The sequence below is a fragment of the Mixophyes fleayi genome, chromosome 4 (genome assembly GCF_038048845.1).
Source record: "Mixophyes fleayi isolate aMixFle1 chromosome 4, aMixFle1.hap1, whole genome shotgun sequence".
Taxonomy (NCBI): domain Eukaryota; kingdom Metazoa; phylum Chordata; class Amphibia; order Anura; family Limnodynastidae; genus Mixophyes; species Mixophyes fleayi.
Window position 1 is genome coordinate 54,331,478 of NC_134405.1, and position 22,267 is coordinate 54,353,744.

Consider the following 22,267-nt stretch of genomic DNA (forward strand, 5'->3'; position numbering starts at 1 on the left):
AGGCAGCATTCTCATGAACAGTGGCTCAACCCACAAAATGGCTACCACCAGTGTGTGAAGTCAAAGGCAAATCTGTGTGTCAAGTTTAAAAATATCACTGTAGTTTGTGTGCGGATAATTGGTCCCCGTTAATTATAATTCAGCCACATTTCAGCCTCCATTGTAAAAAATATGACAGGACAAGCTGTACAACTTGGCCACAAACTTTCCTGTTGCCGTGAATTTGGTGCCCTTCAATTACTGAAAGTGTGAGGGACAAGCACTCTGTTTTCTATCCGTAGATCACGTCTGATGAAGGATAATGAGTCAATTGACTGATCTTTGAGCATAAAGATCACATTATACCTAATAAGCTATTGTTTTCCTACACATAATTGTGTTTTGTGATGACTAAATGGCCAACCGCTGCTGACTGTTAAAGGGAACTTTTATAAGTGGGTGTTGCAAACGCCCCCACTTCTCTTTCCTGCTTCTTCTTGTTTTGTTTAGAAATGTCAAGGATACTAGCATTGTCAAATCCCAAGTATTTGTGTAGATTATTTCTCTGCTGTCTATGTCTTGGGTATACGTACATTGTTAAAGAAATTGTCCTTATCAAATAACGAAGCAAAGGAAACCATAAGAGACAGACAGCATAGTATCATATTAAATTATCTCATTTACTTACTTCAACTCTAAAATAAGATATACCATCCATTATAAAAAAAAAATGTCCTTCCCTCTGGGAAGGGATGAGGCACCGCGAGTAGCGTTATGGAGACCCCCATCCCACCCACTTCACTAGGAAGTGGGCAGGATGCAGCAGAATGGCCGGCTCTCCCGTAAGACCTACCGGGAATTACACAGTCTCCTGAACAATCTGGGAGAGCAGCAAGTATAGGCTAAAGCCTTAGAAACCATGATCTACCTTTCACTTACCAATCACCAGAGGAAGTTAACATATGGCTCCCAAGGTGTTGAGGAACTACATGTGCCAGCATGTCCTGCCAGTCTTATATAATTAGTTTTCAGAAAGCACAGTACACCTCTACTCTAATTGACAAATTTATGGTATCGGAAGACCCTCTTTGTCCACGATGCTTCTCTGAAATAGGGTCTATCACATGTGGTGGAAACGTCAAACCTTTCCACCACACAGTCCATTTTATGTATTTCACTCATATTGTCAGGCTAAAAGATTTTCTCACTGAATGATTTGTACGCATACAGAAAGATCTTCGTATGACACTCTGGAAATTTGAACATGCACAGTGAAAATATTGCATAATTCTGATCATACATCACGTCTACACACAGCAGTACAATTGTCTGTAATAGATGAACACCATGGTCAGAGTTGGAAACTTACTTTGCTCACTGGCTCTGTCATGGTGAATGTTGCATCATTTTTGAAAACACACACACACATACATACACATATACATTATATATATATATATATATATATATATATATATATATACACATATACATATACACACACACACACACACAGAAGCAAGCCTATAAACACTGCACTGTTGGACTGAGGCCCGATTGGTCCAGATATAGGGGCCAAAGTAACAGCATATGGGGCTGTGGTCAACGTATGGACATAATTACTGCCATGTCATGCTGGTACAGGCAGTTCCAGCACAGCTGGTTTATATATTCTAGTTAAAGAATTACTGAAGACTGTGGAAGCATGGTGGAAACAAGACTCCCCCATGCATCAACAGATATTCTATATGCAGGAAACCGGGGGCCCACCAATAGAATCGGCACACCTGTACCTTCTCACATCCAATCTCTCACCCCTCCATAGTATTATATGCTGATAATAATGCTTTACACTTCACTTTTTGCTGTACCTCTATGCACACACACACACACACACACACACACAGCATACCTCCCATCATTTACAATCATGGAATTTGGACAAAATAAGTCAAGCCCCCTTCCGGGCCATGAATTGATATGACCCACCAAGATCTGGTCATCTGGGAGGCACGAGTGTGTGTGATGCACTCTACAGCTGGTAGATGTCTTCCCCAGTGGGCAGAGCCATGGGAGATGCAGTCTGTTGGCTCAGCTCTCTCACTGCAGAGGGAATGTCGCTGTGTCAGAGGATGGAAGTAGTGCTACAGGCGGTGGGGCCCAATGGGGATTTCCTTAGTATTCTGGTGGGCCAGTCTAAGTCTGCTATGTTGTGTAGCAATAGTGCCTAACACCATAGCTATTAAATTAATCCCTGAACTTGGTCTATTTGTACCCACCTGTCTAAAAATTACCAACAGAGAGTCAATGTTGTCATTGTGAATATCTGGTATCTGCTCATGTACCTAGGAGGTCTGTTGTAAGTATATACATTTTACTGGGCTTAGGGCAAAGGCATCATGGAGAACAGTATACCCCCCTCCTCGTATTACAACTTTTTTCTTTCGCTGTAACTGGTGGTTTGTAATTCACAAGATTAAATATTTTTAAAACCTATCTATACATGGTGTTGGGACACACTTATCCACCATCATTAAATTATTTTAATTGCTAGTAAAATATATGGTTCTATTTTATACAGACGAAGGTTACGGCGGTTGGGAGATAAACATATCAGTGGGCAGGAAAAAAAAAAAAGAAACACACACATACACCAAGGGCTAGATTTACTAAACTGCGGGTTCGAAAAAGTGGAGATGTTGTTTATAGCAGGCCTGTCCAACCTGAGGCCCTCCAGGTGTTGTGAAACTAGAAGCCCCAGCATGCTTTGCCAGTAGACAACCTGTTGATAGCTGGAAGGGCATGCTGGGACTTGTAGTTTCACAACATCTGGAGGGCCGCAGGTTGGACAGGCCTGGTCTATAGCAACCAATCAGATTATAGCTGTCATTTTGTTGGAGATACTAAATAAATGATAACTAGAATCTGATTGGTTGCTATAAGCGACATCTCCACTTTCTCAAACCCGCAGTTTAGTAAATATACCCCTAAAAGTATAGACACGCCGTACTGCAATTTTCAGAAGCAAATTAAAAGTTAATGGCATTTTATACGTATACGGACACAAGTTCCACAAAGCACTAAAACACATAACGGGCTAAGCACATAAAAGACAGAGAGAGGAGCCAAGCAGATTATCTATACACATCATACAAGAAAGGGACCACCTCAAAATGAAAGAGCAACACAACAATTTGGGCTCAGAAGAGCGACATTAGGCCTACATAGAAGGATGAAACAAACATTAGTTCTGTACTCACGGTTCGGTTTGGCGTTTTCTGTAGCTTTCTCTTCAGAAGAAGAATTATCGTCGTCATCATCGTCATCTTCAGCAGAAGGTAATGCATCTATGGTAAGAACATATTGGTATGTAGAGTTGACTGATTGAAAATCTATAAGTAGACATGACATACCTTTAATACTGATCTAAACAATCTTGAAATATTAAATAGGCTTTCCACTATATGATAAAATTAGCAGGAATCATAAAAAAAAATGGTCACAGGTCCTAAAACATGCATCACTGAATGGATAAATTTGAAGATTTACCTTTTGTTATGTAACAAAACTAACAAAATTGTCAAGTTAAAGGGGAAAAGAATACAAAAAACAAAACAACCCATACTAAAGTGTAATCTATAATATAAAAGCCTAGTGGCGTGTGTTAGTGTGTTTGTGTAAAAAAAAAACAAGCTGCAGCGCCACCTGCTGGGCGGAGTTATACACTGACCTACTAAATTCTTAGCATTATCTAATATATCATCATCAACATTTATTTATATAGCGCCAGCAAATTCCGTAGCGCTTTACAATTGGGAACAAACATTAATAAGACAATACTGGGTAATACATACAGACACAGAGGTAAGAAAACCCTGCTCGAAAGCTTACAATCTATAGGACAATGGGAGTTAGAAACACAAGGGCATGTGCTACATCATATTGCACAATAAACCAACCAGACTGAAAAGGTAAAAGTACTGAGTGGGCTATGTGTGTTGCAATGTTGGTCAGAAGGTTGTTGTCTTGCGTTAGCAGTGTAGAGGATGGCAATAGGGTAATCTAGGGAAATTAAGATGATGGTTGAGGAATATCATAACCTTGTCTGAAGAGGTGGGTTTTCAGTGAACGCTTGAAGGTTTGAAGACTAGAGGAAAGTCTTACTGTGCGTGGGAGGGAATTCCACAAAGTAGGTGCAGCCCGGAAAAAATCCTGTAACCGAGAATGGGAGGATGTGATGAGAGTGGAGGAGAGACGTAGATCTTGTGCAGAACGGAGGTGTCGAGTAAGGAGATATTTCGAGACAAGTGAGGAAATGTATGGCAGTGCAATTTTGTTGATGGCGTTGTATGTTAGTAGAAGAATTTTATATTGGATTCGTTGAAATACAGGCAGCCAATGTAGAGACTGACAGAGTGGCTCAGCAGAGGAATACTGGTTAGTAAGGAAAGTCAGTCTAGCCGCTGCATGCAAAATAGATTGTAGGGGTTCAAGTCTGACTTTGGGAAGACCAGTAAGGACGGAATTGCAATAGTCGATGCGGGAGATGAGGAGTGCATGAATTAATGTTTTTGCGGTGTCTTGTGTCAGATATGTGCGTATTCTGGAAATGTTCTTTAGGTGTATGTAACATGATTTAGATATAGAGTTGATGTGGGGAATAAAAGACAGTTGAGAATCAAGGATTACACCTAGGCAACGAGCTTGCGGGGTGGGATTTATGGTCATGTTATCGACAGAAATAGAAATGTCAGGCAGGAAGCTTCTGTTCTTGGGTGGAAATAATTATTAATTCAGTTTTTGAAAGATTGAGTTTGAGTTGGCGAGAAGACATCAAAGATGAAATGGCAGAAAGACAGTCAGTAACGCGAAACAACACAGATGGTGAAAGATCAGGAGAGGATAGATATAAATTTGTGTATCATCCGCATAGAGATGATACTGAAATCCAAAGGAGCTTTTTAGTTTTCCAAGAGAAGTGGTGTAGATAGAGAATAGCAGAGGACCTAGGACTGAGCCTTGTGGAACTCCAACTGATAAAGGAAGCGGAGCAGAGGTGGATCCAGAGAAATTAACACCGAAAGAGCGATTAGATAGGTAGGATGAGAACCAGGATAGGACAGTGCCTTCAAGACCTAGGGATTGCAGCATTTGTATGAGGAGAGAGTGGTCAACAGTGTCAAATGCAGCAGAGAGATCCAGGAGAATTAGAAGAGAGTATTGGTTATTATTTTTTGCTGTGATCAAGTCATTGACAACTTTAGTCAGCGCAGTCTCTGTGGAGTGTTGAGAGCGAAAGCCTGACTGAAGAGGATCCAATAGGTTGTTTGCTGTAAGAAAGTGTGTGAGGCGTGTGTAGGCAATTCTCTCGAGAAGCTTGGAGGGGCAAGGGAGCTGGGAGATGGGGCGGTAATTTACAAGAGAGTTAGGGTCAGAATTCTGTTTTTTTAAAATGGGAGTAATCATTGCATGCTTGAATATAGATGGAAAAATACCAGTAGAAAGAGATAGATTACAGATTTTAGTTAGAGGGGGAATAAGCACAGGAGACAAGGACATACCCATTTGTGAGGGAATGGGATCAAGAGGACAGGAGGTAGAGTAGGAAGATGAGGAGAGAGTAGAAACTTCCTCTTCATTTGTGGGATCAAATGAAGAGAGAGTGTCAGAGGGTGCTACAAAGGAATTGAGCAGATTGCTTGTCAAGGGAGATATCATTTCAAGCCTGATCTTATCAATTTTGTCCTTGAAATAGGAAGCAAGATCCTGTGCACTGATGTTAGTTGGAGTATTTGGGGCAGGAGGATTCAGAAGAGAGTTAAATGTGTTAAAGAGGCGTTTGGGGTTAGAAGCCTGAGCATAGATGAGAGATCGGTAGTATGCTTGTTTAGCAGTGTCCAGAGCATTTCTGTAGTAGTGGTAGATATCAGTATATGTGATGAAATCATTAGAGGCATAAGATTTACGCCAGTGACGTTCTGCTTTACGAGAAAGTTTTTGTAGAGTTCGTGTTACTGTAGTGTGCCACGGTTGGCAACGAATTCTACGCGAAGTATGTAGTGTCGCTGGAGCCACTTGATCCAGGGCAGTTGCTAGGGTTTGATGAAAATGGTGTACTGCCCGATCAGGGGAGAAGAATGTAGACATTGGAGAGAGGAGGTGTTGGAGAGAGGTAGAAAACTGTTGAAAATCAATAGCGTTGATATTCCTGCGGGTACGAGGAGGCTTGGAAGAGATTGACACTAGGGAGGGTAAAGAACTGGGGGTGAGCGCGTAGCTAATAAGGTGATGATCCGAGAGGGGGAAAGGAGTGTTAAGGAAATTAGAAACTGAGCATAGTCTAGAGAAAACAAGATCAAGACAGTGGCCATCCTGATGAGTAGCAGATTCAATCCACTGGGAGAGGTCAAGTGAGGAGGTTAGAGAGAGTAGTTTGGAAGCAGCATTGGAACGTGGATTAGAAATAGGGATGTTGAAATCACTCATGATGATGGTGGGGATATCAGTAGATAAGAAGTGAGGGAGCCATGCAGAGAAGTGTTCAAGAAATTGTTGGTGTCGACCAGGGGGGCGATAGATGACAGCAACACGCATAGAGAATGAGTTAAAAATCCTAACAGCATGTACTTCAAAAGATGTGAATGTGAGTGAAGGGATACTTGGTAGAACTGTGAATGTGCACTGTGGGGAGAGAAGAAGTCCAGCCCCCCTCCTTGTCTGCCTCCTGGTCTGGGGGTGTGGGTGAAATGGAGACCACCATGCGGCATGTGTGAGTGTGTGAGTGTGTAATAAACTATTTTCTCAGAAAGGGCTCATCCAATTGACCTGAAATTTGGTATACTGACATTATTTGACAAAAAAATTTGAATAGTCAAGTCAGTTAACTTCCATCATCCCCCCTTCCCCCTGTGGGAGGGGTAGTAAAGGCTAAATTTACGAGTTAAGGGGTCAACCTCATTTTCGTGAAGTAATTTTACCTCATGAACACACATTAAAAAGGGCGCTTGCGTCGGGAAGTAACGCTCTTCCCCTGAGGAGGCCTGGGCTAGGCCCAAATGCATGACAAGAACCTTTTTAAGACCTTAAGTAGCTTGATTTGACTAGAATGCATGAGTATCATGCACGGGTTAACTTGTATACAATAGTTATGTTCTGTCTATATCCATCAGCATTTAAAGTACACTCGCTGCCTATGAAAGCAGACATATTAAGAGTAGAGCCAGTAACATCTTTGGAGATACAAAGTTCCTTAATAAGCTATTCTTGAGAATATATCCTAACATGTAGCCTACTCTCAGGAAGACTGCCAAGCTTTGGGAATTCCTGAAAGATCCAATCACTACTTTTAAAGGAGGGCAGGACCATGATAACGCGATTATCGTCACCATTGCCACCCCTCTTTACACAACGATGCAAATCCATCGTTGTCTAGCGGAAGATGGGGCCCATGATTACTCACATTGTGAATAGCAAACAGGTGCACTTTGTATTTATTAATGAGTGTAAGCTTCAAAAATGCTCAAACATCTAAAAGATTTAACAGCTGTGTAGAATTTTGTGGACTTAAAAAAAAAAAAAAAAAGACAAAATTAGCTCAAATTAAACATATACTGGATTGTTTTAGTTAGAGCAGAACTGAAAGCTACTCGTTAAATTACTGTTCTAGGTTTAATTTAGCATTTTTTTACTTACTTGGTCTTAGCCAAGTTCCACCCCTACCCCTCTTCCTAAAATAATAATAAAAATAGAGGAAAGGATGTGTCAAGGATGCAGTAGCATAAACTATAGTCTTGACAGCCCATGCACCTAACTTCAAATGATTTTATTCTTCTTGCTACATAGGCAAAACATAGCAAGTCCTCTGTCCAATGAAAGCCCTAACTTAAGCCCTGTAGCACATACTGATATTTGTTACCACGGTATGACGCAACATAATCTGCATGGAACAACTGTTGTGCTCCGCCCCGCTAATACATACCGTAATACGGCACCAACATTAAAATTGGGCATGCCTGCATCTCGTCACAACACACACAGTGCAGGAAAGGATCACCGAGGCAGGGAATTTTTTTATTTTATTTTTAATGGTATTAACCAAAGATCCAGAAGTATTCTGGAGAAGGTGGGGGGTAGCTAAGGAAGCTTTATTTTGACAATGTGGCAGCAATAGGTGAGCTAAAGACATTAAGTGAAGGAAAGATGAGGAAGGTGGGGCCCCAATCATATGGTGCCCAAAAGATACATCCCAGGATATAAAAAGGCATGAGAACATGGTGTGCAAAATTAGAGAGCTAAAGTATCACTAAAACTAAAAGTAGTTACTAAACTAGTAACCATATTTTTAACTGTTTAGAGCTCCACCCAGGGAGATGCCAGCTCTGTGAATTTGAGGACTAGCGGAATGAAGCAATTCACGTCACCCGCTCATGTCCTTGCACTTTCCTGTCTGGTCTGGTCTCAGGGAAATTGCCAGGGGAGTCCCAGAGATCACCTACTATTATGCGAGTTTTCCGGAGACCGGTCAAGAGTAACATTGATAAATATACACTACATGGTCAGAAGTATGTGGATACCCGGATCACATCCATTTTCTTGTTGAAAATCTCATTCCAAAACTACGGACAATATGGAGTTGATCCCCGCTTCACTGTTATAAAGGCCTTCACTCTTCTGGGAAGGTTTTTCACTAGATTTTTGTAACATGGTTGTGGTGATTTGCATCCATTCAACCAGCCACAGCCATTAGCGAGGTTGCTAACGGATGTTAGGTGATCAGGCCTGGCTCACAGTCTACGTTCCAAATCATCCAAAAGATGTTCGATGGGGTTGGAGTCACAGCTCAGTGCAGGCTATAGTCAAGTTCTTTCCCACCAAACTCTGGAAAGTCGTTTGATGGACCTCGCCATGTGTGCTGGGGAGATTGTCTGACTGATAGAGGAAAGGGCCTTCCTCCAAAGGGTTGCCATCAACTGTTGGAAAAAAAAGCCATGAAAAAAGCCCCAGACCATTATTCCTCCTCCAGCATCATTACAGCTGGCAGTATGCATTTGGGTAGTGTCCTCCTAGCATCCGCCAAACCCAGATTTGTCTGCCGGACTACTAGATGGTGAAGCTCCATTCATCCCTCCAAAGAATACATTTCCACTGCTCCAAAGTCCAATGGCGATGTGCTTTACAATCCCTTCAATCGACGTTTATCATTGCACATGGTGATCTGAGGATTGGAGCCCAAATCCAGCGAGTGTTGCAACTAAAGACAGATGATTTTTTTATTTTCTTTAATGTGCTATGCTCCTCAGCACTCAAAAGTACTGTTCTGTGAGCTTGAGGCCTGCCCCTTTGTGACTGCCCTGTTGCCCCTACACATGTCCACTTCACAATAACAGCACTTGCCGTCCCCGGGGCCGCTCTAGCATGGCATAAAACTTTGATGAATTGACTTGCTGGTGAGGTGGCCTCCTATGACAGCGTCACGTTCAAAGTCATTGAGCTCTTCAGTACGATCCATTCTACTGCCAATACCAGACAATGGAGATTGCATGATCGTATGCCTGATTTTATGCACCTGTTGGCAATGGGTAGGCTGAAATGGTCAGACTCACTAATCAAGGAGGGTGTCCACATGCTTTTGGCCATCTAGTGTATATGTAATAGTTTTTAAGGTTTATGAAAGCTAAAAAGTTTTTTGCGAACATGGAGGAAGGTATTTTCCTATACAGAAGATTGTTCAGTTAATGATCCCACAGTAGAACAGTCAGCTTCAAATGGCTGATATATAGCTCTATCTCTATCTATATATATTCCAAAAATGTCCTTGGTCCCAGGTGGCCAATGCAAAGTATGCATATATAGGTGGAAAGAATTACAAGCATGTGCAGTCCTAAAACATAAAAAAGTAATTAAAATCACAGCAGGCTCTATATAAAATAAACAAACCATGAATGAGTTTTTTTGCATTACACAAAATGGCAAATACAACCAGATGAAAACGCATTTCATTACACCAAAAGGTCACATTAAGTAGATTACCCATTTGAAAGGATTGTAGCCAAATGGCACCTAACAGTCTAAAAACAAACACCACTTAACACCATCTCCAATACTTTCACAAACACACACTACAGCTCTAAGGAGGTGACATTTCCAAACTAGTGCTACAGTCAATTAAAACTCCAAACCAAGTCACAGATTATTTGCGATTTTTAGAGGTTTTACATAATGAGCCATCCTAAACCATTTTGCTCAAATAGTGAGGGGTCAAATTATCGGCCAAAGGGTCCTACAGGCTCTTCCCAACAATACTTTAGAAAGCTATCTAATGGAATGCATTTCATTCTAGATTAATGGGTAACGGCAGTCACATTGGTGATGCACTGCACAGCTGTTCATTAACATGTCACATAAAATGGAAACCATGAATATTAAAAACTTGTAGCAGTCATGGTACAAATGTAGGCTATTAATGAGCATTTCCTCTTACATATATAAAGATACATATATTACGCCTTATAAAAGCAGCAATAAAGAATACAATGTTAGAAAAGCCCCATAACAAAAAAAAATTTACAATCACAAGCAAAAACAATAACAGATTTTTTTTTTTATTTATTAAAGCAAATTTAGTTAATACAGGCTTAAGCAATAAAACATGCTCTATAACATTCACAAACATATATGAGAAGGCTCTCATTTTATTACATAGTTTAAAATATTATATAGAAGGTGGTATGTGTACACTGTATAGCTTACACAACCCGATATGCTCTTTGCACCGTGTAAGGCTATTTTCTAGGCTTTGGAAAATTCCATTCCAGTGTCTGGCAGATGGTAAGCCTGGAAAAAAGGTTTCACCAATTATAACTTAATTCTCTATCTTCAGTTTGAATGTGCTGAGACATTTACATATGTATTTGTGAATATTAATGGCAGTCCCCCCCCCCCTTGCTTTATACAGCAAGCTGAAATTAATTTTGTGGTCCTTTAAATATTGGCGTTGCATTCCCCTCCATAAATAAACAACAATGAATGGTTTTCACAATCAGGTGGACACCAGCTACAAACCTGATATGTTAACTTTGAATAAAACGGTATCTGTTCCAGATGGGCCGCTAGTAACACAGGCATACAACCCAGAATCCTTCAGCTCTGCGTTGAGAATCTGGATAGCAGCCCCTGTAATGCGCGTACGGTTAGTCTCCGAAAGCTGAACTCCGTTTTTCACCCAGCTGATGCTTTGAACATCCTCTCGAAGCCTGCACTGTAAAACTATCGGGTCTCCAGGACGAGCCAAAAACGATTCCATGTCTGGTTTGGTTTCTGGGACAACTGATGGGTGGGAAAAATAAAAATCCGAATTAAAATGAAATCTTACATTAAAAAAAATAAAAATGGCTGTTTGGATAGCCATTGTTTCTTTGTTTTTATGATAAATGGCGAATTAAAACTTAAAAAAGAAGTGCCACCTCCTGATTATGAGTAAACTAATGAGGTTCTCAACACAAGGTTGCTAATTAACTAAAGTCAGGCCACCCATCATAGACTATATGATGAAGTCGGGTGATCTGACCAAATCTAGAATATTCTTTAAACAGCATTTTTCCACGGGTATAGGAATCTTCTTTACACTTTCACGACTAATTTGAAGTGATTTGAAGTTTGGTTCGGATGGCCAAATATAAAGCTATGCAGGTACTTCATGGGTGAAGAACAGGTTTAATAGTGTTAATTTTGAAATTAGCAAAAAAGCATATTACTGTAGCTGCCATTCGTAACAAATTGTGCAATATAAATAAGAAACAAATATAGGATCTCAAAGCAAGAGAACATAAAAATAGTCACAACATCATTGTAGAAGAAAAGTGGTATAAAGTGGGCCAACACACAGGCAGATATAAAGATAATCTAATAGAGTAAAAACAGAAATAGGCTTTTCGGACTGAAAATGCGAAGTCTGTAATAATTAAAATCATCACTAACAGCAGCCTAAAAACTGCTCAAACCTTAAAGACCAAAAAGGTGAGAAAAAAGTTCTGCTCAACTTTATTAAAGCAAACAAAATATGGATTTATAAAAAAATTAACATGTGATCCTTTCCATGAGATGGGAAGCTAGATAATGACACTGGATGTTTGACAAACATTTTAAGAAGCAATCAGTGTTTTCTTAGCTCCATCCTTATCACTATGAGCACAGATAAGGGGAGCGATATTTACTTGAGCAAACTCTTTTTAGACCTACAGGAAGATTATAAATATATATTTGCACAGCTTCCCCTAATGCCCTATGTAAGCAAACTCTTATTTTCAGATGCTCAAAAAGTTCTACACAGAGATCCCTTTCTGTGCATTTTTATCTAACAGTTTCCCCATACTTTATTTTTAGGCTATAGACAGACTTAATCCAAGCACTTCAACTCCCCCCAAGTACATAATGAAGAGCCTAGCTCAAACGCAAACGTGTCAGGATCCTTCAAAACAATTATGAGTACATTGTACATACAGGACAACGCTCCTTGCTCAGAGGAAATCAACTCTCACTTTCTATTTCATGTACAGTTTGGAATGTCCATCAATACATTTCACAACCCCTTCCCCTATACATAGGCATTTTGTGGGCTGAACCAATGTTTAGGAGAGGCAAACCTATCAATATATTAATCCTCATCATTTAATTCTATAGCGGCAGCAAGCGTCATAGTGCTTTACAATTGGAAGCATACACAGTAATAAGACAATACTGGGTAATACATACAGAGAGGTAAGAGGGCCCTGCTCACTAGCTTACAATCTATGTGACAATAGGAGTTTGATACATGAGATTAAGTGCTACTTATTGCATATTGGTCCATCCAGATTGCAAAAGGAAAATGTGCTTAGTGACTATATGATCAGTCACACATCAGTGTTGGTCAAAGGGTTGTTGTTTGTGTGAACGGTGTATAGGGTGGTAACTTATTATCGACTAATGATGTCCTATAGGATATCAGTGCACAAACTGCAGAGATGGCAAGACTCAGGGCCACACCTGAGTGTTCTGGACCATATAATATCTGGTTGGGATAATTGGTATAGCAAGAGGAATAAAGCGATAGGTATAGTTTCAACACTGGGAATGAGTTTTAGCAGCAAATACAGAGAGGACATTGGTAAGCACCAAATATAAGGGAAATATTTCACTGCTTATCCAGATATTCATCACTCATCTTATTGTTCCTAATAACACTGCCCACACCCAGCTATATCGGTGGAAAATCTTAGGTCAGTACTAGTATCATGTAATCTGTGGACAGTGATGTACACCAGTATAAAGAGGGAGTACTGTATATACCCACAATACAGGGCTGCACAAGCCGATAGTGCCTAAGACAGGCCTGGCTAACCTGTGGCTCTCCAGCTGCTGTGAAACTACTAGTTTCACAACACTTGGAGAGCAACCGGTTGGCCATGCCTGGCCTAAGGGATCTTCTTATCTCTTACATCAGAGGCACATCCTCCATCCATCACTTGTAGCAGGCTTTCTACAACAGTCCGATCTCCACCTCATCATAAAGTCCAAGCTAGTACAATAGCCTATGGAAAATGGCTGATATATTGTAAGTGAGATATTGCCTGGTATGTGTATGGGCATCTAAGTCTGTACTTGTATAATAATCTGTGGGCAGATGATGGATATGCGTGCATGCAGGAACTGTACCATATGTATGGGCAGACCATTGGTAGCGTGTGTGAGGGAACAGGCTGGTAAAATGATCCATGGCACAGATAGTACATTGTGTGCAAGTAGAGCCGATATATAGTGGGTGACCAGGGCTTGCACATTGCATGGGTGCACAGGGCTAATTTGTTGTGTGTGGCACATGCACACGGTTGGTATAGAACAAATGGTTGTCATATCGTTCGGGGACACAGGATGGTAAACTACAATTTGAACCTCATGGCTGCCATTATGTGAAGGCTATGATGCGGATGTAATAGGCTGGTTATTTTCATTTGAACACCTGCAAATTTGCATAAACTGAATCCCTACATAAAATAAAAACATGCTTATCACATTGCACATTATAACATTGCTGGCTACTAACATTTGGACCTATACGCCATATCTTACACTAAATAAATGTCCAGGCTGCCACAATACGATTAATAACTCCGCTATAGCATTCAAAGTTAGGGATCATATCTAGAGGCTCAGGGATGCTCCGGAACAGCTCAGTAAGGATACAATATGTCTGAGGACCTAAGTATTATTTAAGTATGCAAATGTGTCAGCATTTTCTATGATTTAACCTATGAAAAATTTGTTTCTAAAAAGGAACTGACTAATATTATCTGACCTTTGGACTCAGCTTTTATAAACCTCCTCGGCACAGGACAGAGTCCAACAATCTATGAATCAGTACCAAGTGTTCTTTCAAGAAGCAAAGTGCAATAGTGAGGAGACTAAACGCTGAACAGTAAACGTTTGCCAGAACAATAAAGTTTTTTTAGTAAAAGATCTTCAAATCATTCGCACTTTCACCCCACAGCCTAATCATAAGTAATAACCGATAGAAAAATTGTATCCATAACTGCAACTCCCACTATAGCCGTCTGTCTTAGATTATAGGAGATTTAATGCTACAATAACTAAAGCTTCAAGATCTAAAGGTTCTGCAAACAGAAAAATAAAAAAGTCATTTATTTTAACTCTTGAAGTGCATTGTAAAAAAAAACACAGTGGCATCCATTTTGTGGGCTGAAAAAAATGTCATGACAACATATTTTCTAGGACAGTGGATGAAGCTATTTTGGGAAATTAACTTTGGTTCAGTCCCTTTTAAGTCTCAGTCATGTCATTGGTGGTTATTTTGAATAAGTAGGGCATTTTTGGGAACACTGTTAGAGCTCACAAAATGGCTGCCACTGTGTCTAGTGATGGGTTCATGTTCACCGCTGGTGTTTAAGGTCCATGTGGTAAACTAATGTATTTCGTACAGACTACATACATAAAAAAAAAATAAAAAAATAAGGATACTTTTGTGCTGTACATACATGGCTGCTCGCAACAAACCAACCGTTGTAATATGAATCTAGCACAGTGGACTATGCACAGACAAAAAACACCAGTAAACAAGCCCTAAAAGTGGTCCCATAAATAAAATATTGTACATAAAAAAAATATATTAATATATATATATATATATATATATACACACACACACACACACATATACACACACACTATATAAATAATAATAATTTTATATACACTCACATACATATATATATAAATTTATTATTATTATTTTTATTATTATTATATAATTTATTTATTTATTTTTTTAAATATATGTTTATTTTTCCAGAGAAAATAAATCAAAATCTACATTTATAAGTATTATTAATGTTGTTAGTCACTGGTCTTTAAGCGAGATTTATGTTTGAGAGTAAAATAATTTATAGAGTCCCTTAAAATAGATTTCAAGAAGCTTTAGAAAAGGTGATATATTGCTCAGCAACCATTATTTTTTGAAAGGGTGCTCAGACAGACATGTACCTTATTTAGCATTTAAAAGAGCATTTTTTTTTTCCTGGCTTTCTTAAAGAGGTTCCAAAAGAGAGGCAGATGCAGCTCTCTTTATGCTGTTTTATATGGTCATAAAACATCACACTAAGAGCAGACTCAGACAAACAATCTAAATAGGAGAGAATAACTTTGTTACACCCACAACAGGGCCATTAAAGGAATGGCCCTAAACAAGGTCAGACTGGTTCTAGTCGCATGGAAAGTCACAATGTTTGTATTGTTAATAATTAAATTAAATACCGGTACTTCTGATATGTTACATGACCGAGGGCTCTCGCTTATTGCCAGTTGCAGATCTGCTGACAATTGCGGCAGCAGCCCCAATTTAATCTGCTATTTCTCTCCTTTGACGGGGGAGCTGCCGGAAAAATTAACTTACCAGCTCAAATTTTCGCTTGAGGCAACTGGCCTAAATAATGATGCTCAGGTGGCAAGATGGACAGGGGAGAGGATTTAATTTCAGATGTGCCCCTGGCTTGTTATATCAAATTGCAGGGCAAAAACTAGTGAAAAATTCAATCATATGAATAGCTTGTAATCTTCAGTGTTGTCTTTATGCTAGTCACACACACTGTCTAAAAAGGAGGGTAATATATAGATCAGTGATTGACAATAGGTGACCTTAGAACCTTCAACTGTGAACCCCTAATGTTAGATTTGTTTATTATAGCTTACAACACTGCCTATATGTTTATTACAGAGGCATTGCTTTCTTTGATTAAATGTGATTATCGGTAATGTGCGACCATTTTGAAGGTTAGAGGGCCGCCCATGTGACCCCTGAAGTGTATCAGTCTGCCTATCACATGTATAGATACAGGTGTCCACCAACCTTTGAACAGAAAGTGGCTATAATATTCTCCCCTTTGACACTGCTGTCATTTTCTTCAAATAAATAATCTGTTAATTCTTACCATTGATCAAACGCACAAAACACGAACATTAAATATATATAAAATACAAAAAAAACAAAACCACACACACTAAAAATCTCTAAGCTGGAGTATGTGTGTGTACAATTTAAAGGTTTCCTTTTGCTTTAAAAATAAATACACCTGTGTGAGAGGTCCCATAGTTGGCCTTTGCATTTCCAACCAAGAGCTTAATTGTGAAGATCATAGAACAATCAAACTAAAACCAAGAAATGGTTATTGAAAAGCACCAATCAGGAAAAGGATATAATAAGATTTCAAAGACTTGCAACATTCCCTGGAGCACTGTCAAGCCCATCATAAAAGATATGGTACAATTTTATTCCACCTTAGAGTGTTGTTTAAAGGTAAGAATGTCTGAATAAATATGTTGCTCCCTGATGCAAGAAAATAAATTATTCAAGGGAGTGAATACTTATAGTTACTGTAATATAGCTCCAGATGATTCTATTACACTGGGTGCCAGCAATCCTAATAGGAAGCCACACTAGTAACGTTGTGTGCTCCCAGTTTTTTGAATATACAACTTTTCAGTTGGCTGAGGATGGTGTTCGAGGTTTCTAGAGCTAGTTACCAACACTATAATAAGGGTTTTATTGCATAGATATTAAATTAGATGTGAGTTGTATTGCATTTGTATTACAAGTTGATATACATTTATATTAATTTCTATTAGAATTAAGGATGACACTAATTATCAACAGCAGCTTCCTATCAAGACTAACTATTGCTCAGAGTTGTAATCCTGGAGTAACCAGAGGGACCACCTTAAATATCTAATCTGTATGGACATTGGGCCGGCACAATGAAAAGACCTTTCATTATTCCAATACTCCAATAAAGCAAGACGTCTCTCTCTTCTTTGAATCTGAAATGGAATCAACCAATGATGATCGAGCATCAGGGCGTAACCGACGCCTCTGGACTATGAGAATTGAAGCATTCTCCTTTAAGAGATGATATCTTGTGTGTTCTTAGAAATAGGAATGTACGTGTTAGAATATCATGAATATGTAATTAGTTGTGCAACTTGTAACCCATAAACACAAAGGGTTAGATTTACTAAGCTGCGGGTTTGAAAAAGTGGGGATGTTGCCTATAGCAACCAATCAGATTCTAGCCGTCATTTATTTAGTACATTCTACAAAATGACAGCTAGAATCTGATTGGTTGCCATAGGCAACATCCCCACTTTTTCAAACCCGCAGCTTAGTAAATCTAGCCTCAAGAGTGAAGAATGGAGAGTTGAGCATTGGAACTGAAGCCAACAGAGACGTCTTCTCATTTGTAAGATGGCTATTGTTTTGCGGTGGTACTAACATTGTTTGTTATTTGGAGTAAAACTGTTATTATTTCAACCTCTTGTACTGGACAATCTTCATTCCTGCTTGACACCATAGTATATGATCATATTGCAAGCACAGATTTGGTTTAGTAACCCTACCGGAAGCTTACTCAACATGTCCTAAGGGTACAGTGCCCTCCTTGGTTTTCTATTTAATGGCTTTTAGACTGGACACTAAGGTGTAAAATGAACAAAAATATCCTGAATGTTTTCTGTATTTATATGCACAATGTAGATAACTATGTAATATTAAAAAACAAACTGTTTAATTGTATCTATACAAGTCAAAAACATCTGTCCTCTAGTTCATTTTTTGGTGGGAAAGAAGTTCTCTATAACGCAGTGAACATTCGATCCAAAGGTTTTGTTCTTCCGTTACATGATCCTTTATTGTAATAAGAATTCTGAGGTAAAGAAACAGTAATATGTTTAAATTTCCCCTCAGAGACAATTCTGAATTCTATACATTCCAGTCCAGCTATCAGTTTCTCAGATACACCCTATTTAGTAAATATAATAAGTCTACGTGCGCTTTCTGCTAACAAACAAGGTGTACTCTGGTATTGACCAAAAGACAAATCCATACATAAACAGTCTAAAATGTAGCAGAGATAATCACAGTATTAGTAGGCCCAATTATTATTACTTTGCGAAGCACAAAGAGTAAATTTATTGTCACTAGAAAAATGATCTATCGACCAAATATAATCGAACATTATTTGCAGATGCCCCAGCAATACTGGCCCAGAGCTTTGGTCATGGCTTCACCATGTCGTTCTCTTATGTCATGGGCATCACATACCTCAGCTGGCTTCCAAAATGAAACCACATATTCCAGCTCCACTGCTAAATTAAACATAAAATAAAAAAGTGGGTCCAAATCACTCCCCAACCTTCCTCGCTATTCAAGAAAAAACTTAATTGAGATATGATTGAAGAATAGATCTAAACTAAATCAGAAAGTGAAATGACAAACGTATAACACAACAGAAAATAAGTTAGTTTAATGAAAGTAGAAGCTACCAGGCTAACGGACAACAATACTGACCAAAACCAATACCAGTGGATAAAATTCCAGCCAAATGTTTTAAATTGCCCTTTATGACACGGCATGTGGAGATGTGATTGAATACCTATCCAAATGAATCAACTTAGCAACTTCGCTAAGGGCATTCCATTTCTTGGGATTTCTTTAATTAATACCAGTAACATGTTTAACACCACACAGCCAGCCATTTGGTTGAATTGTGATGTCACCAGTCTTCCCTTGACTACTGCACATGCCTTATAGATGTCACTAGCTCCTAGTGAATTGATGGGCTTCATTTTTAAAATGGCTGCCTTCTATCCCTATCGGGCAGCACAGTGGCCTAGTGGTTAGCACTTCTGCCTCACAGCGCTGGGGTCATGAGTTTGATTCCCGACCATGGCCTTATTTGTGTGGAGTTTGTATGTTCTCCCTGTGTTTGCGTGGGTTTCCTCCCACACTTCAAAAACATACTGGTAGGTTAATTGGCTGCTATCAAATTTGACCCTAGTCTCTCTCTCTCTCTCTCTCTGTGTCTGTCTTTGTGTATGTTAGGGAATTTAGATTGTAAGCCCCAATGGGGCAGGGACTGATGTGAAAGATCTCTGTACAGCGCTGCGGAATTAGTGGCGCTATATAAATAACGGATGATGATCCCTCACATATGCGAAATACTGCAAAACATTGACCACTGACTGGGATGTTATTACTTGTTACAAAGTGACGGTAAGGAAAATGTAATGGGAATGTAAGCGAATGGAATTTGATAGTTTTACAATAAAAGCAGTAGGAGAATTGGCGGTATGGCGTACCACCGTATATACACCTACTTCCACCACTGATCCTAGTAATGTAAGTGCTTCCTTAATGTCTACTCTAACCTGATGGGTCTACTAACAGTGATATTTTAGAATACAATCAGAGACACAGACATCGGCATGTTCCACTAAGCAGTTTTTACAAGCAAAACAAAAAACAAATAAAAGGACCCCCAAATCTCTCACTTCAAAAAGAATCGCCAACATAAGACTACCATACATTTTATCTGTAACGCTTGATACTAGTGACATTCCTGAACCGCAATGCACTTTTACTTTATGGGCACCTAATCTCAGCAGCTGATTAGAGAAAGGATTTCTGTATCACTAAACACCATAACACTTCATTAACTTGGACTACATATAACAAGAGCCGTCAACTATTACCTTCTGCAACTCTGATAATGTTTAACAGTGTTCTGCTTCATAGAATAGGGTCAAAAGTATATAAACTACATTACATACAGTGCACGTAAAATAGAACACATCAGATTTTATTCAGACAATTTCGTACATCGATTGGCCAGACAAATGTATTTGTACAACAAGCAAATATAAAATAGAAGAATCTGTTGTTTCAGGCATTCAAGTAATTCCCAGCCTTACATCTAGCTTCAGGCTTTTGTATGAACTGCTGGAGGCTTCTTAGAGGTGGAAATAAGGTTTCCTTTGAAATTAAATCCTATCCACCTCCTCCCATTGACCTCCCAACAAAATAAGTAAAAACAAGATAAAATTCTATACACACACATTAACCTTTCAATTTCATGTGCCAAACAAATATAAAATTTGTCTGGCCGGTGAAAGAACTTTGTTTTTTCTCTATTAATTTAAAAGTTTTCAACTGTCCAAATATCTACTGCAGCTTTTCTTGTAGTATATATATTAAAAACAAATATAAAGACATCACATAACTAAATCACAACCAACAAAGTTGAAACCAGTAAATGCAAACAATGATCTATATAATGCTATTTGAATAAAACTTTAAAAAAGAAATTCCCCCGACTGTGCCTCAAAAGATATCAGCACATCTTTTCCAAATTTATACTTTAGTCTCAATGGAAAGGATTTAATTTAAGTTAATAAAGATTCAGCAGAAAGGAAGACCAATCATGTACAAAATCACTAGGAAAGTGAAAGCAGGCCCTCTGTGTCCTGCATGTGGAAGGAATCTTAAAAAACAAACCGAGGGGAAACTGATGCAACTTGTTTTGAGGGAAAGAGATCTAGAGGAGGGGAAAAAAACGGGGGAAAACATTGCTGCTTTCAAATGCAAATGGAGCAAAGCATGGATGCAAAACTTTACTTAAGCTGATGCTGATGGAGACTTAGTTATAAAGGCCTTCAACAAAGCCTAACTAGGACAAAGGGTAGTGAATGGTCCTAAGCAGCAGGCGCTGGCTGGTTTCCATGGAGACACCAACAGGGCCTAGTTAAATTTTTCACTTCTACTTCCTGAAGCATACAAAAAGGCCCGTGGGTACCCTAATCCTAAAACCTTGGTGGTGGGATGGGGGGGGGGGGGGGGGTCAGAAGTTTCTCACATACTGGAGCAGGAATAAAGCAAAAGCACTCAGCCACGTACCACTGTTTAATCCCCATTCAATGACAGGGAAGCAGTATGAGATAAAGATAGATAGATAAAAAAATAACAAATAGAGGCATAATCAGTGGCAAAAAATGCTGCCGATTTCGATAACTGCCACATTTTCCCAAAACTGAAAGTGAACTGATGAATTTGGAAATGCACACACACACACTGGACGTTTTAATATAACTCATTAAATAAAAATCAAAAACAAAGTGTATAGCATGGTTGTGAGGTGATCATGCCTAGGAGCTTTCAGATTTTAGAATTTAACCAACAAATCAAACTAAGAACTACAAAAGCATCACACTTCCTAGCTATGGGATGGAAGAATGCATTATATGGGATCTATATTCATTTGGAACAACTTGTAAAACTACAAAGGATGGAAGAGATGGCCACTTTGTAGGAGATGACTTTTCGTGGCCTGAAAGCCAGTAAGAGGTGGTAGTGCAATGTCCTAATTTTATAGTGCAGGGGGTGTGTGAGAGGGAGGGCCAATCATAAGCTGCTCGGGATCGGTCTTCAGCCTGGACTGTAACTTGAAGCCATTTTCCCTGTGGCTCTGACTGTGGGCAGGGGGTCCGCACTACCATCTTTTACTAGAGGATAGTGCAGATCTAAGTCCATGTATTACAAGTAACTTTCTAAAGCCCAATAAATCCATGTGCACACATGAGTTTTTGTTCCAATAATTATTATTATTATTATTATTAATAGTAACCCACAGCAGATTATGTAAACGTGGTTAGTATGAGAATGATTGTTTTTGCTATCAATTATAATCCAGTATGGGCTGTAGAGAACAACAGTTTTGTCCTTAGAAATCAAAACATAGTTTTTAAAATGGGCCGTAGACACTAGTTTTACTGCTGGGCCCTAAATAAATTCCAAGTAGCATTTTATGTTGCTGTGTGACCGATCACACAGCCCACTGAATAATTTTTACCTTTGCATTCTAGCTGGTCCATTGTGCAATATGATGTAGCACATGCCCTTGTGTTTCAAACT

At 39.1% G+C, this 22,267-nt stretch overlaps 1 protein-coding gene across 5 annotated transcripts in view; it reads right to left on the reverse strand.

The window, feature by feature from the left end:
• FGFR1 (fibroblast growth factor receptor 1) overlaps positions 1-22,267 on the reverse strand; it is a 78,873-nt gene that overhangs the window by 33,510 nt on the left and 23,096 nt on the right. For 2 of the 5 annotated variants that reach the window (XM_075207042.1, XM_075207043.1), the window contains exons 3-4: positions 11,041-11,304; positions 3,240-3,326 (exon numbers count right to left, since the gene is read on the reverse strand). In XM_075207042.1, the coding sequence (XP_075063143.1) occupies positions 3,240-3,326; positions 11,041-11,304 (351 nt within the window). Of the gene's footprint in view, positions 1-3,239; positions 3,372-11,040; positions 11,305-22,267 lie in introns of all 5 variants that reach the window. The other 3 variants (XM_075207039.1, XM_075207041.1, XM_075207044.1) reach the window with 2 other exon arrangements.